The following is a 14167-nucleotide window of genomic DNA, read 5'->3' on the forward strand; positions in this document are numbered from 1 at the left end:
TGACCTCCTGCATCGCCTGGGCTCTGATCCAGTTATTCTCTCGCACATCCAATGCAATGCAGTTTAAAATTTATTTATTATTAGTCACAAGTAAGGCTTACATTAACACTGCAATGAAGTTACTGTGAAATTTCCCTATTCGCTACACTCCAGCGCCTGTTCAGGTCAATTCATCTAACTAGCACGTCTTTCAGAATGTGGGAGGAAACCGAAGCATCCAGAGGAACCCCTGCAGACACGGGGAGAACGTGCAAACTCCACACAGACAGAGACTCAAGCCGGGAATCAAATCCGGGTCCCTGACACTGTGAGGCAGCAGTGCTAACCACTGTGCCACATTGATGCCAGGCAAGTCTGCTTAAGGACTCGGCTCAGTCCAATAACCTGCATCTTTCAAATTCAAGGCAACTGAGACCTTGTGGAAAGAATCATGCCATTGCTGTGAATTCATGAGATAAGACATCTTTAGATATTTCAATAACCATTACCTGATGTTTGGGTGCCACTATGTGCCATGAGCAGGAAACTCCAGCTGGGTAGTCATGGTCTGGCCAGTTGGGTGTTTTAAAGGATCCAGGTGATTTTTCCAAACGACCGCCACAAAACTGATCATCTGTAGGTGATTGGGATAAAAATGTTACAATTATCCGTTCAGCAATGAGCATTTGAACTCAAATCTAATCATGCTCGCATTGCAAAGCTTTTTAGGATGTGGCAAAATCATTATGCTAACATTTCATCCTTCAGCAATCTCAAGTCAATTCCTTTCACATTAGGTGCTTTCTGCTGGTGGACACTCTGCACTGCCAAATAAGTTGTTTTTTTACCGGACAAGACTTGTCCCAGCCACCATCAACACACTAACTACTTAAAAATGAGCTCATGCTAACATGTGCATGTTTATTTTAATCATCCAATGCGTGTGGAGACTGACTGGAAGCATCAACAGGACAGCTTTTACAGTGGAAAGTATTCGCTGGTGTCACCAACTTGTTCTCAGCAGCAATCCCCATGTAAACGAGATATTCGATTCCTGTCAAAATTTTCAGCCACGGAAATCTTCCATTTAGTACAGAGGCCTTAGCGCTAATATTCCCAATAAATTGTGTTCTCCATAAAGGGTTCATAGAGTCAGTATGACTTTAATCAAGCAATTGAGGTGGGCCTGGTAGAATATAAATTCTCTGATTAAAGGTCCACAAAAAGATGTCCCTGATTAACAGCCAAATTGATGGGCCAATCAGGGAGCCTCTTGCTTCATACGTAACCAGAGTGTCAGTTCCTCTGGCACTCCTAGTGTAGATGGCTAACTGAAAGAACTCTGTATGCTGTTGTCAGATTTGTAAATAAAGGGATGTTGGTGAAGGGGCTGCTGCATCTGAGGACTTATTACAGTATGTTTTGTTTTTTTTCCACTATAGCACATGGGAGGCAATAACACAGAAAACCCTTACCAATAGTCACTGGCAAATTTTTAAAAATGAACTATCCTTCACTAAGTGTTCATTTACTTTGACATTTCTTTGAAACTACAATGTGAGCATTTGACAGCCCCGCTCCTACCGTGAAATCCCACACTCTGTCTCTATTTAAATAATATTTTGCTTTTCTATTCTTCTTGCCAAAGTGAACAACCTCACATTTTCCTACATTATACTTCATCTGCCAAACTTTTTCTCACTCACTTAACCCATCGATATCCCTTTCTATGCTGTTTGTGTTCTCCTCACAACTTGCTTTCCCACCTATATATTGTCAGAAAATTAGGCCGCAGTACGGTCCCTCCATCCAAGTCATTAATATGTCTTGTGAATAGTTCAGGCCCCACACCCATCCCGGTGGCACCCCACTAGTTACAGCTTACCAACCTGAAAGTCCCACCCATTTATCCAGGGTGGGATTTTTGGGCCTTTCCCGTCGGTGGGATCTTCAGGTCCTGCCAATGGCGACCCAATGGTGCAGGTTCACCAGTGGCAGAGGGTGTGAACAATGGGAAACCCTGTTGACAGTGGAGGGACTGGAAGATCCCGCTGCTGGCCAATGGCAGACCACATTTGCTGCAGCAAAGCATGGGTGGAAAATCCTGTTTTCAGCCAGTTATCTAATCCTCTCTATCCATGCCACCTTATTACCCCCAACACCGTGAGTTTTTATCTTGTGCCCTTACCCTTTTGGAAAGAAATAGTACATCTATTGGTTCCCCTTTACCTTATGTAAGTGGTCATTGGTTGTATATGAGCTTCCAGGAGAATATTACTGCTTAATTGGGTTACCATCTTTGTTGGAAGAATGGATAAAGAAATTTCATGTGAACAATCATAGCTGACACAGTTCCAACATTTCATGGAATCATTACAGTGCAGAAGGAGGTCATTTGGCCCATCAAGTCTGCACCAGCCACAATCCCAGCCTATCCCTACAACCCCATGCATTTATCTTAGCTAGTCCCCTAACGCTAAGGGGCAATTTAGCACGGCCAACCCACCTAATCCACACATCTTTGGACAGTGGGAGAAAATTGGAGCACCTAGACAAAACCCATGCAGACACAGGGAGAATGTGCAAACTCCACACAGACAGTAACCCAATAAGGGAATCGAACCCAAGTCCCTGGCGTTCACTGTGCCACTATGTCGCCCTATCACATTTTCTAGGTGCTCATATTGACAAAGTCCTTAAGACAGCCACGTCACAATTCAGAATGGATTCATGATGTTGATGTTACCTGCATGAAATATGAACATTATGGTGACTATCATTAGTGAGTCTGTAAAATATGTTATTTGCTGCCTTCATGTTCAGTATTCTACTGACATGACAAATTTGTACAGCTTTTGCTGGCTCTTTTGCATACTGAAAGCAGAATTGCTGAGGAGAATCTTTGAGTAATACAGATCAGAAATGTTAATGTTCCAATGTCCAGTCCATGGATATACCAATTTCAGCTGAAACTTCAGTGAGAGCACTACAATTGGACTCAATGGGTGAGATTTTACAGCCTTGCTCATCCCAAAAGTGTAAAATCCTCTCTAAGGCCAACAAACTTTTCCATTGTCCGCCCCACACCTGCTCTGATTCCTGTGGTGGATGGGGTGGTCAAATTCTGACCAATGTTCTTGGGACCCTAATGAGGAAATGGATCAGGCTTTCTCCTCCTTAAGATTATCAGGTGCCTTTTGCTGGAAGCGTTCAGGTGTGGTCACTGAGCAAGGATAAGATTTGGCTCATCTGTGACTTCCACCCCCATCTATTCCCCATGGCTGAATAGTTTGCCAGCATTCCTTGTCAAGTCTCACCAAGAACAGCAACGTTGGTGAAACATTAGAGAAAACTTACCACGTGTGGAAGCAGGAATGTTACCACAATCAATTTGTTTATGAACAGTTTTATGTCACACAGTATGGTATCTGCCATCAGTGTCAATGTAAAGGAATACACATTGGATGGCTCATTAAAAAAACTCTACCAGAGGCTGGCAGTGATATTGGGGTAACAAAACTGAAATATACATACCTTATATAAGGTCTACAGTAAGATTAAAGGAGAGTAAATTTGACTTTATGCATTTAAAGTCATATAATCATAGAGGTTTATAGCATGGAATCAGGCCCTTCGGTCCAACTTGTCCGTGCTGCCCTTTTTATTAAGCCACTAAGCTGGTCCCAGTTGCCCACATCTGGTCCATTTTTAGAGCGCATTTGGCCTGTATATATAGTTGTGTAAAACAAAAGATTCATAATGCCATGGAATATACTTTCAGAGCCAGCAAAGTATCTCTGAAGCCCAGTCGCTGTTTCAGTGTAATGAAATGTAAACAATTTGCAAACACAAACAGCAATGAAAATTGAGTGACTTGGTTAAATGATAAATTTTGGCTATAACCAACTGCTATTCTTTAAACAGTGCCATGCGATTTCTTTTACTTCCAAAGTTTCACGTTTCATCTGAAAGGAGTGGACTGAAGTGTTCGCAGAGATTGAGCGCTTAAATCTCGAGGACTGGGCTTGAAGTCACAACCTTTTGATTCAGACGCGAGAGAGCCACCACTGACACAATTTATGTTCCATACTGACATTTCTACTTTAATTATAAATTTATAGTGCTTATGCTGTCAGTGGGAATCAAATAACATTACTTCTCTGGTTTGGCCGAGTTGCAGTATACATAGCAACGAAACCATTTCCTGCTGTGTTGGCATCGGTTACCATCTGTACCATCATCTTGTTGCCAGTTGAGATGATGGCCCCAGGCTTTGAAGTACCACAAAACCTTCCCAAGCGTTGTCCGTTGACGTGTCCATTATAAACATCGATGTAATCGTATCTGCACAGAGTGTCACGTTCCAAATCCAGGAAGCGAAAATTGAGAGCCACCACCTGGCCTTTTGGGACCTGCAAATGACAACATTAAAAACTAATTAATCACTGATGGCTGCCACTCACATACCATGAGAAGTTCAAAAGGATAACTAACCTTTATCCTTTATCTAAACCTTTATAGCCTGTCTCATTGGGGCACACTTAGGGGTGTGATTTTCCAGCCGCACTCACCCCAAGACTTGAAAATCCCACCCAAGGTCAATGGAAGTTTGCATGGTCCTGTCCTGCCCACTACCATTTCCGTGGTGAGCGAGAGGGAAAGTTCCACCCTTAAAGTGCCAGTACAGGAAACTGCATATACAGTGAGCTACACTCACATTTGAAAATTCTGCTTTGTTTCATTCCAAAGCAAGTCCAATTCAGAATCTCAACAAGTTGAGACATTCCCGATCCAAGCTGACAAGACAGGGCTCTCACCTCCTGTCTTGGGCTTGACCTACACGCTCCAAGGTGATTGGAGAAGGGCTGGCTCCTCCTCCAAGGCTCGATCTCATTTGCATCTTAGCCAAGAGGCCGAGATGCTGCTTTTAAAAATTGCTTCAAAAGAAGCTAAAATGTAACCTAATGACTTCAACCAAGTGCAACATGTCCATACTACACTTGATCACAATATTCAGATTCCTATTAAACCTAACCAATAAAGAATAATATAATTCTACAGCATAGTAGGCAACTGTTTGTACTATTTTACCTTTGGAGAGAGAATAGTGTCATGGTGTATCAATGGACTAATAATCCAGAGGCCAAGGCTAATGCTCTAGACGCACAGGTTCAGATCCCACCATGCCAGCTGGTGGAATTTAAATTTCATTAATTAAAATTTGGAATTGATGGTTGTAAAAACCCATCCAGTTTCTTAACGTTCTTTAGAGAAGGAAATCTGCCATCCTTACCTGCTCTGGTCTATTTGTAACTCCAGACCCACAGTGATGTGGTTGACTCTTAACTGCCCTCTGAACTGAACTAGCAAACAAGTCAGTTCAAGGGCAATTAGGGAAGGGCAACAAATCCTGGACTTGCCAATGACTCCCACACCCATGAAAGAATGAATTGAAAAAGGCTTCTCTGAAATAAAAGCAAAATACTCCAGATGCTGGAATCTGAACCAAAAACAGAAAATGCTGGGAAATCTCAAGAGCTCTGCAGCATCTGTGGGGCGAGAATAGAGCCAACAGATGCTATCAAACTTGCTGAGATTTTCCAACATTTTCTGTCCTCTGAAATAGTTACCCATTTATCCTCTTGCCGTTTCTCATTACCTTTTTTACTTTTTTAGATACTTATCTACTTCCTTTTTAAAAGCTGTTATGAATTCTACTTTCACCATTGTCTCTTGGGCTTTTTTTATATCCCAACAGCCTTGCTGATCTCATTACCACTTTGTTTGCGATGCTGATCATATACTTGGCCCTCCAATTACTGTTACACCAATGTAGGGAAGCAGGTTTTCCTCATTCACCCTCTCAAAACCCTTCACAGTTATGAAAATCTTCAATCTGATCTCTGTTCTAATCAAGCAACGCAGGATCACTCTACACCTAACATTCCAGGGCCCTTTCAACTCACTGACAAGTGGCAAATAACATATGTGCCACACAAATACCAGGCAATGACCATCACCAATAAGAAACACTCTAACCACCATCCTTTGATATTCAATGGTGTTACCATTGTCGATGTCCTTGGGGTTACGATTGACTAGTAACCCAACTGGACTCACCTTGGCTACAAGAGTGGGTCAGAGGCTAGGAATATTGCAGCAAGTAACTCCCTTCCTCACTCCTCAAAGCCTTTCTGCCATCTACCAGGCACAAGTCAGAAGTGTGATAGAATACTCCCCACTTGCCTGGATGGGTGCACCTTCAATAACATTCAAGAAGCTCGACACCATCCAGGACAAAGCAGTCTGCTTGATTGGCACCACATCCACAAACATCCACTCCCTCCACAGCCGATGCTCGGTAGCAGCAGTGTGTACTATCTATAAAATGCACTGCAGCAATTCACCAAAGATCCTTAGACAGCACCTTCCAAACCCACAACCACTTCCACCTTGTAGGACAAGGGCAGCAGTTAAATGGGAACACCACCACTTGTAAGTTCCCCTCCAAGCCATTCACCATCGTGACTTGGAAATATAACACTGTTCGTTCACAGTTGCTGGGTCAAAATCCTGGAATTCCCTCCCTAACAGCATTGTGGATCAACTCACAGCACATGGACTGCAGCGATTCAAGAAGGCAGCTCACCACCACCTTCTCAAGGACAACTAGGGATGGGCAATAAATGCTGGCCAGCCAGTGACGCCCGTGTCTCACAAATGAATAAAAACCTCAACACCCAGTCATTTACACAGGGTTAAAATCAGACTCTAGGTTCCACCTCGTAGATCCTTAGTTAAAGCGGAATGTCATTAATATACTTGTGAGCCTTTTTATTTTGTGATGTTTACATGCTCTGGAAGAAGTGTCCCTAACCAAGCTGTTCCAATGCAGCTACAGCACCAGTATCTATCCAATAATGTGGGAAATTGGCCAACTATGGTCTGTCCACAAAAAGCAGGACAAATCCAAACTGACCAATTACCACCCCATCAGTCCATTCTCAATCATCAGCAATGTGATGGAAAGTGTCCTTGACACGTCTCTCAATTGTTACCAATAACCTACCTCATTGATAGTCAGTGTTCTGCCAAGGCCATGTGGTTCTGGACCTCACTGCAACCTTGGTCCATGCAAGGGCAAACGAGTTGAATTCCAGAGGTAAGGTGAAAGTGATTGTGTTTGTCATCAAGTTAGCATTTGACCAAGTGTGGCATCAAGGAGCCCGAGCAAAAACTGAACTCGCTGGGAGGGAAACCCACCAATTGGTTGAAGTCAGACAAAGCACAAAGTTGTGGTTGTTGAAAGCCAACAATGTCAGTCCCAGGCCAATGCTGCATCTTCAGCTGCTTCATGAACAACCTTCCCTCAGAATATTCACTGTTCATCTGCAATTCCTCAAGCACTGAAGCAGTTCATGCCCTCATGCAGCAAGAACTAAAGAACATTCATGATGTTGTGAAAATTAAACTCAACCACACAAGTGGCCACCTTCGTAAGTTCAAATGAATATTGATTCACATAATGGAGACAGGTCTAGATCACCATGATATAGTGCTGCAGCGCAAATACCAATGGTTTCCTTGATGAATCGGCTACTGAGTCCACTTGCCAATCAATCAACACTCTGTTTGGATGAAGTACAAATTGTTGTCCTCTTTAACATTTCTGAATGTCCTGATGAGTACAAGACGCAAAGCTTCAACATGTATCTTTCGTCAGTGATACTAAAGACAAGAGTACCATTATACTAAATAGTACTTCTGTTGTACCTTCTAGTATCTGCATTACAAAAGTGATTACACTTTAAATTGGCTGTAAAGGGCTTTGGGACATCTTGAATGATGCTTTATAAGAGGAAGCCTTTTTTTAAAGCTTTTCTAAGTTCGTGCCCAAGTATGAGCTTCCACAATGACTGTTTGTAAGCAATTTTACAATGTGAGGGCTCTCATCCAAGCTTAATCCTTGCCCTCTTCCAATGTCAATGAACACAAAGTTTCATTGACCCAGAATGGGAAAAATATTTGTTTTTCCTTTTTTTAACATAAAGGAGCCAATTCTAATCACAGTATGCCCACTATCACCATCTGAGCACAGGCTACAGATTAACGCTGAGACTTTCTTGGTCTGGCTCGCTGAATCACTCATTACAAACTCTCTGAACCATCAAGGGAACATGTAAGAAGTTTCTCATTTCTGACTAAAGAGATTTGTTTATAGAGCGCAAAAGAATGATCGTATCGATGTCAGAGGGTCTGACACTCTGAGGAAACTGAAGAAAGTTCAGTAGATTCAATGATTGTATTCAGCAATATTTTCAGACAGGTACTATATACTAGTTAAATTCCCCTACTTTGTTGAGCTTAGTAACTTATACAGGCCAATAGGGTTGATTTCTCTCAGTTACATGCAGTTGATAGGCATAAATAGGGCATAACTGGTCTGAAACTTGGGCAGAGGTATAGAATCACAGAATTCATATAGTGCAGACAGAGGTCATTCCACCCATCGAACCTGCATTGACAACATTCCCACCCAACCCCTATCCCCATAACCCATGTATTCACCCCCCTGACAAAAAAGGGGCAATTTAGCGTGGCCAATCCACCTAACTTCCACACCTTGGGACTGGTCGAGAAAACTGGAGCATCCAAGTAAACCCACACAGAAATGGGGAGAACGTGCAAGCTCCACACAGATAGTCATCCAAGGCTGGAATTGAACCCAGGTTCCTAGCACTATGAGGCAGCAGTGCTAACCATTGTGCCACTGTGGCATCCAAATTTACACTCATTTTGTATCACTTGCACTTTCATCTGAATCATTTAGCAGTAGATTCAATTCCCTGCCTCATTTGATGTAATCACCACTAGGTTCTTCCATCTGTTTTATTAACCAGACCCACCCAAAGACTGAATTGTACAATATAAAAATGAGCAGACTTTGGAATTGCTAACAACCTTTTTATTGCCAGATACAACCACTCAACTTTACTTGGCCTTACCTCTTCAAATTACCCATTATCTCTTGTAAGAAGCAGCACTACTTTCCTCTAGCAAGATCCAAAAGCCAGGTCCATTATCAGTCCCACCCCCCCCCCAACATTCAGTAAATGAAGCTGACTTTCATTTCCATGGTGAACATAAATAACCACCTGACAGTTTTCACAAATCCACCCACCAAGCAAGATCTTGACTTTAAAATCCTCACCCTTGTTTTCAATTCACTCCATGACCTCGCCTCTCCCGATCTCTGTAATGTCCTCCAGCCCCACAGCCTTGGAACATAGAATAATGCAGCACAGGAACAGACCCTTCGACCCATGGTGTTGTGCTGAACATGAGTCCAAGTTAAACTCTTCCTTCTGCCTGCCCTTGATCCATATCCCTCTTTTCTTGGCATATTCACGTGTTTATCTAAAAGCCCATTAAAGGCCACTATCATATCTGCCTGCACCACCACCCTTGGCAGAGTGTTCTAGACATCTACACTCTGTTAAAAAAACTTGCCCCCTTTGAACTTTCCCCCTCTCACCTTAAGTGCATGTCCCCTTAGTATTAGATATTTCAAACATTGGGAAAAAGATTCTGACTGTCATTTCAACTCTGGGAATAAGATTCTGATGGTCTGAGGTATCGAAGCAACCCTGATCTTAACCACTCCACCACTGTTAGCCACACAGGGGCACAGAACTTTGCAATTGTCTCCCTGCATTCTCTCCACCTTTCTATCTTGCTTTCTCTTTAAAGTCACTCCTTAAAACCTAACTCTTTGACCAAGCTTTTGGTCATCTGACCTAATATCTCCTTATAGTGCTGCTGTGAAGCATCATAGAAACAAAGAAACATAGAAGTTAGGAGCAGGAGGAGGTCATTTGGCCCTTCAATCCTGCTCCACCATTCATCACGATCATGGCTGATCATCCAACTCAATAGCCTAATCCTGCTTCCCCCCTCCCCAAAATCTTTGATCCCATTCACCCCAAGTGCTATATCTAACTGCCTCTTGAATACATTCAATGTTTTGGCATCAACTACTTCCTGTAGTAATGAATTCCACAGGCTCACCATCTGAGGCACAACTTCAGGCTAAAGGAACGTTCTTTTAAAACAGAGATGAGGAGGAATTTCTTCAGTCAGAGAGTGGTGAATCTGTGGAAATATGCCGCAAAAGGCTATGGAGTCTAGATCATTGAGTGTCTTTAAGACAGGGATAGATCGGTTCTTGATTAATAAGGGGATTGGGAGTTATGAGGAAAAGGCAGGAGATTGGGGATGAGAAAAATATCAGTCATTATTGAATGGCTGAGCAGACTCGACTGGCCAAATGGCCTATAATCCTGCTTCTATATCATATGGTCTTTGGGTGAAGAAATGTCCCCTCATCTCTGCCCTAAATGGTCTACCCCAAATCCTCAGACTATAACACCTGGTTCTGGTCTCCCCCATCATCAAGAACATCCTCCCTGCATCTACCCTGTCTAGTCCTGTTAGAATTTTATAAGTCTCTTTGAGATGCCCCCCTCATTTTTCTGAACTCCAGCAAAAACAATCTTAACTTGGTCAATCTCTTCTCATACATCAGTCCCGCCATAGCATCCGAAGATGAGCCAGAACTTGGTGACAATCTTACTAAGGGCAGGTCGTGCCTTACAAGCCTAGTTGAGTTCTTCGATAATGTGACTGAACACATTGACGAAGGAAGTGCCGTGGACGTAGTGTACATGGACTTCAGCAAGGCGTTTGATAAGGTCCCCCATGCAAGACTTCTTGAGAAGGTGAGAGGGCATGGGATCCAAGGGCCTTTGGCCTTGTGGATCCAGAACTGGCTTGCCTGCAGAAGGCAGAGAGTGGTTGTGGATGGGGCTTTTTCTGAATGGAGGTCAGTCACCAGCGGAGTGCCTCAAGGATCTGTTCTGGGACCCTTGTTGTTTGTCATTTTCATAAATGACCTGGATGAGGAAGTGGAGGGATGGGTAAGTAAGTTCGCTGATGACACGAAGGTCGGTGGTGTTGTGGATGATCTGGAAGGATGGCAAAAGTTGCAGCAGGACATAGATAGGATGCAGGACTGGGCGGAGAAGTGGCAGATGGACTTCAACGCGGATAAATGTGTTGTCGTCCATTTTGGCAGAACCAACGGGATGAACGAGTACACTATTAAGGGCAGAAGTCTGAGTAGTGTTGAGGAGCAGAAGGATCTTGGGGTCCGGGTCCACAGGACTCTTAAATCGGCCTCGCAGGTGGAGGAGGTGGTCAAGAAGGCGTATGGTGTACTGGCCTTCATTAATCGAGGGATTGAGTTTAGGAGTCGGGAGGTAATGCTGGAACTTTATAAGACCCTTGTCAGGCCTCATTTGGAGTATTGTGCGCAGTTCTGGTCGCCTCACTATAGGAAAGATGTAGAAGCTATTGAAAGGGTGCAGAGGAGATTTACAAGGATGTTGCCTGGACTGGGAGGCATGCCTTATGAAGTTAGGTTGAGGGAGCTGGGACTCTTTTCCCTGGAGAGACGAAGGTTGAGAGGCGACCTGATAGAAGTTTACAAAATGTTGAGAGGAATAGATAGGGTGGACTCTCAGAGGCTATTTCCCCGGTTTGAAATGGTCGCTACGAGAGGACACAGATTTAAGGTGCGGGGAGGGAGGTTCAGAAGTGATGTTAGGGGTAAGTTTTTCACTCAGAGGGTGGTGAGTGAATGGAATCGGCTGCCGTCAGTGGTGGTGGAGGCGAACTCGCTGGGGTCTTTTAAAAGACTTCTGGATGAGTATATGGGGTTTAATGAGATTGAGGGTTATAGATAGGTCTGTAGGTTGGTAGGTGATGTGGTCGGCGCAACTTGTGGGCCGAAGGGCCTGTTTGTGCTGTAGTGTTCTATGTTCTATGTTCTATGTTCTATATCCGGAATCAGCCTGGTAAACCTTTGCTGCACTCCCTCAAGAGCAAGAACACCCTTCCTCAGAAAAAGAAACCAAATCTGCACACAATATTCTGGGTGTGGCCTCACCAAGGCCCTGTATAATTGCAACAACACATCCCTGCTCCTGTACTCGAATCCTCTCTCATCTAGGAAAATTTTGTTATGTTAAAACTGCTGCCCGAATATAAGTCGTTGTTGTTACCCATCCCAGTTTCTCCGAAAATCTCTATCTTCCAAGAATAACAAAGAAAAATTTTGACATTTGTTTTGTTTAGGTATTTTCAATGTAGATTTTTAAACTATTCTTGTTTAGACCTCAATTGCCGATTAACTAACTGAAGAACAAGATTTTGCTTCTGACCAAGTTTTTCTTTTGCTCAGATTGTTGAAGTTCTGCAAAGATCATTACTGAGCTATTGAAGGAATATTACATGGGCATGGAACCAGAGGAGTGTGGGTGTCTTTGGAACGATACCTCAATATGAGTCATTGCTCGAGTAAAATAACTGGAGAGCAGCAAGTATGTTTGCTGACTTCCTTGATGGAAATGAAAATACCACATTTAACATGTAATGATGTAAAGGGAATAAAAAATTGCATCGGAGTATCAACATTCTGTCGCCAAGCTGTATGTCTAAACCTAGAGTTCTCCATAGCTGTAATTTGTTTCTCAGTCCCAGTGGAGAGTTGATGTTTTCGATCTCTCTGATGTAGTGACACATTATTAGCCAACAGTCTGAGCATTGATGTGCTGGCTAGTCTTGGGTGTTGTTTGAAAGGTATCCAAGCTACAAAGAGTAGCACCCACCAAATGCTAACAAAAAGAAAAGCTGGCAAATGTAAAAGTCTGATTTGAACGCAAGTTAATTTTTTTACTTCATTCATAGGACATGGGCGTTGCTGGCTGGCCAGCATTTATTGCCCATCTCTTGTTTGCCCGAGGGAAGTTGAGAGTCAACTATATTGAACATGGAAAACACTGGAAATACACAACAGATCCATTACCATCGGAAGGTGAAAGATGTGTTTCCCATTTTAGCTGTGACCCTACATTATTAACTTTACATATTTCTTCCTGCTGAAATGTCACTACACTATCCCCAAAAGCTTTAACTCTTTGCTTTCAGCTTCTAATCATCCCGATCTGGCTTTCCAGAATCTTCTAGCTTAACACAAGCCAGAACCATTGTGCAGCACAGAATTTGTTCAATATAAAGTTCACCCAACCTTTGTGCTGTGAAAAAGCACTATTCAGGCATCAAATGTACATGCAAGCATTTTTATTAAGCCTATGTGGTTCTGTGAGAGTGTCACTCAAGCATGACTTCAGAGCACTGCTCCCTTTTTACTGTATCACAGGTCCAAGTTGAAAGGACTATAAAAGACAGAAATATTTTGTTTTCCGTGCCTCTGACCTCTGCTCTCTGTACCTGTAAAAACTTGGCATGGAACCTGTGGTAAAGTGGCCCTTTGAAAGGGCTGATCTTTTAAGGGGCATGTGATTGGGGCGGACCGCCTATGGAGAGGCCATGTGGGAAGCTGAGCCAATCAGGAGAATCCAGCGTGAGCTGGAATGGGGGGTAACCTCAGTTGAAGTCAAGAAGAAGAGAATAATCTTGTGTATTAGACTAGTTAGCCCCTTATTACCCAGTTTCCAATGGTTTAGCAAAATGAGCTGTACAAATGTCCATACTCTGTTCTACTTTCTTCGGTCGGGAAGAGATACAAAAGTCTGAGGTCTTATACCACCTGACTCAAGAACAGCTTCTTCCCTGCTGCCATCAGACTTTTGAATGACCTACCTTGCATTAAGTTGATCTTTCTCTATACCCGAGCTATGACTGTAATATTACATTCTGCACCCTTTCCTTTCCTTCTCTTACATATGATATGCTTTGTTTATGTTGCATGCAAGAAACAATACTTTTCACTGTATACCAATATATGTGACAATAATAGATTAAACCAAATTAAAATCAAATCATCTATTAAAAAGCAGGTTCACAGGCCACTGTCTTTACATTCGCAAAATTTCTTGCTATTTAATACTACGCCGAATGTGACCACAGGCTTATACCAGCTGAATTATGAATGTAACACAGCATACAAATCCATCTGGATTTGGTATTTTTTGGATTTGGTAGGCAGGGTGGAGGCTAGACAAGCCTCCCAGTAAGAAAACTGTGACTCAAGAAAACTGGACAGAGGTTTCCAGGTCGATGATTTAGTTACAGCCAGGATCTTTGCAGTTGGATTGATGAGGGTGGC

The 14167-nt window shown here is 42.9% G+C and overlaps 1 protein-coding gene across 1 annotated transcript in view; it reads right to left on the reverse strand.

Moving 5' to 3' along the window:
• pcolce2b (procollagen C-endopeptidase enhancer 2b) overlaps positions 1-14167 on the reverse strand; it is a 40400-nt gene that overhangs the window by 21179 nt on the left and 5054 nt on the right. The window contains exons 3-4 of the mRNA XM_080185954.1: positions 4136-4391; positions 489-613 (exon numbers count right to left, since the gene is read on the reverse strand). Of these exons, the coding sequence (XP_080042080.1) occupies positions 489-613; positions 4136-4391 (381 nt within the window). The remainder of the gene's footprint in view (positions 1-488; positions 614-4135; positions 4392-14167) is intronic.

This window comes from Carcharhinus amblyrhynchos, chromosome 3, assembly GCF_965287045.1.
Source record: "Carcharhinus amblyrhynchos chromosome 3, sCarAmb.v2.hapA, whole genome shotgun sequence".
Lineage (NCBI taxonomy): Eukaryota > Metazoa > Chordata > Chondrichthyes > Carcharhiniformes > Carcharhinidae > Carcharhinus > Carcharhinus amblyrhynchos.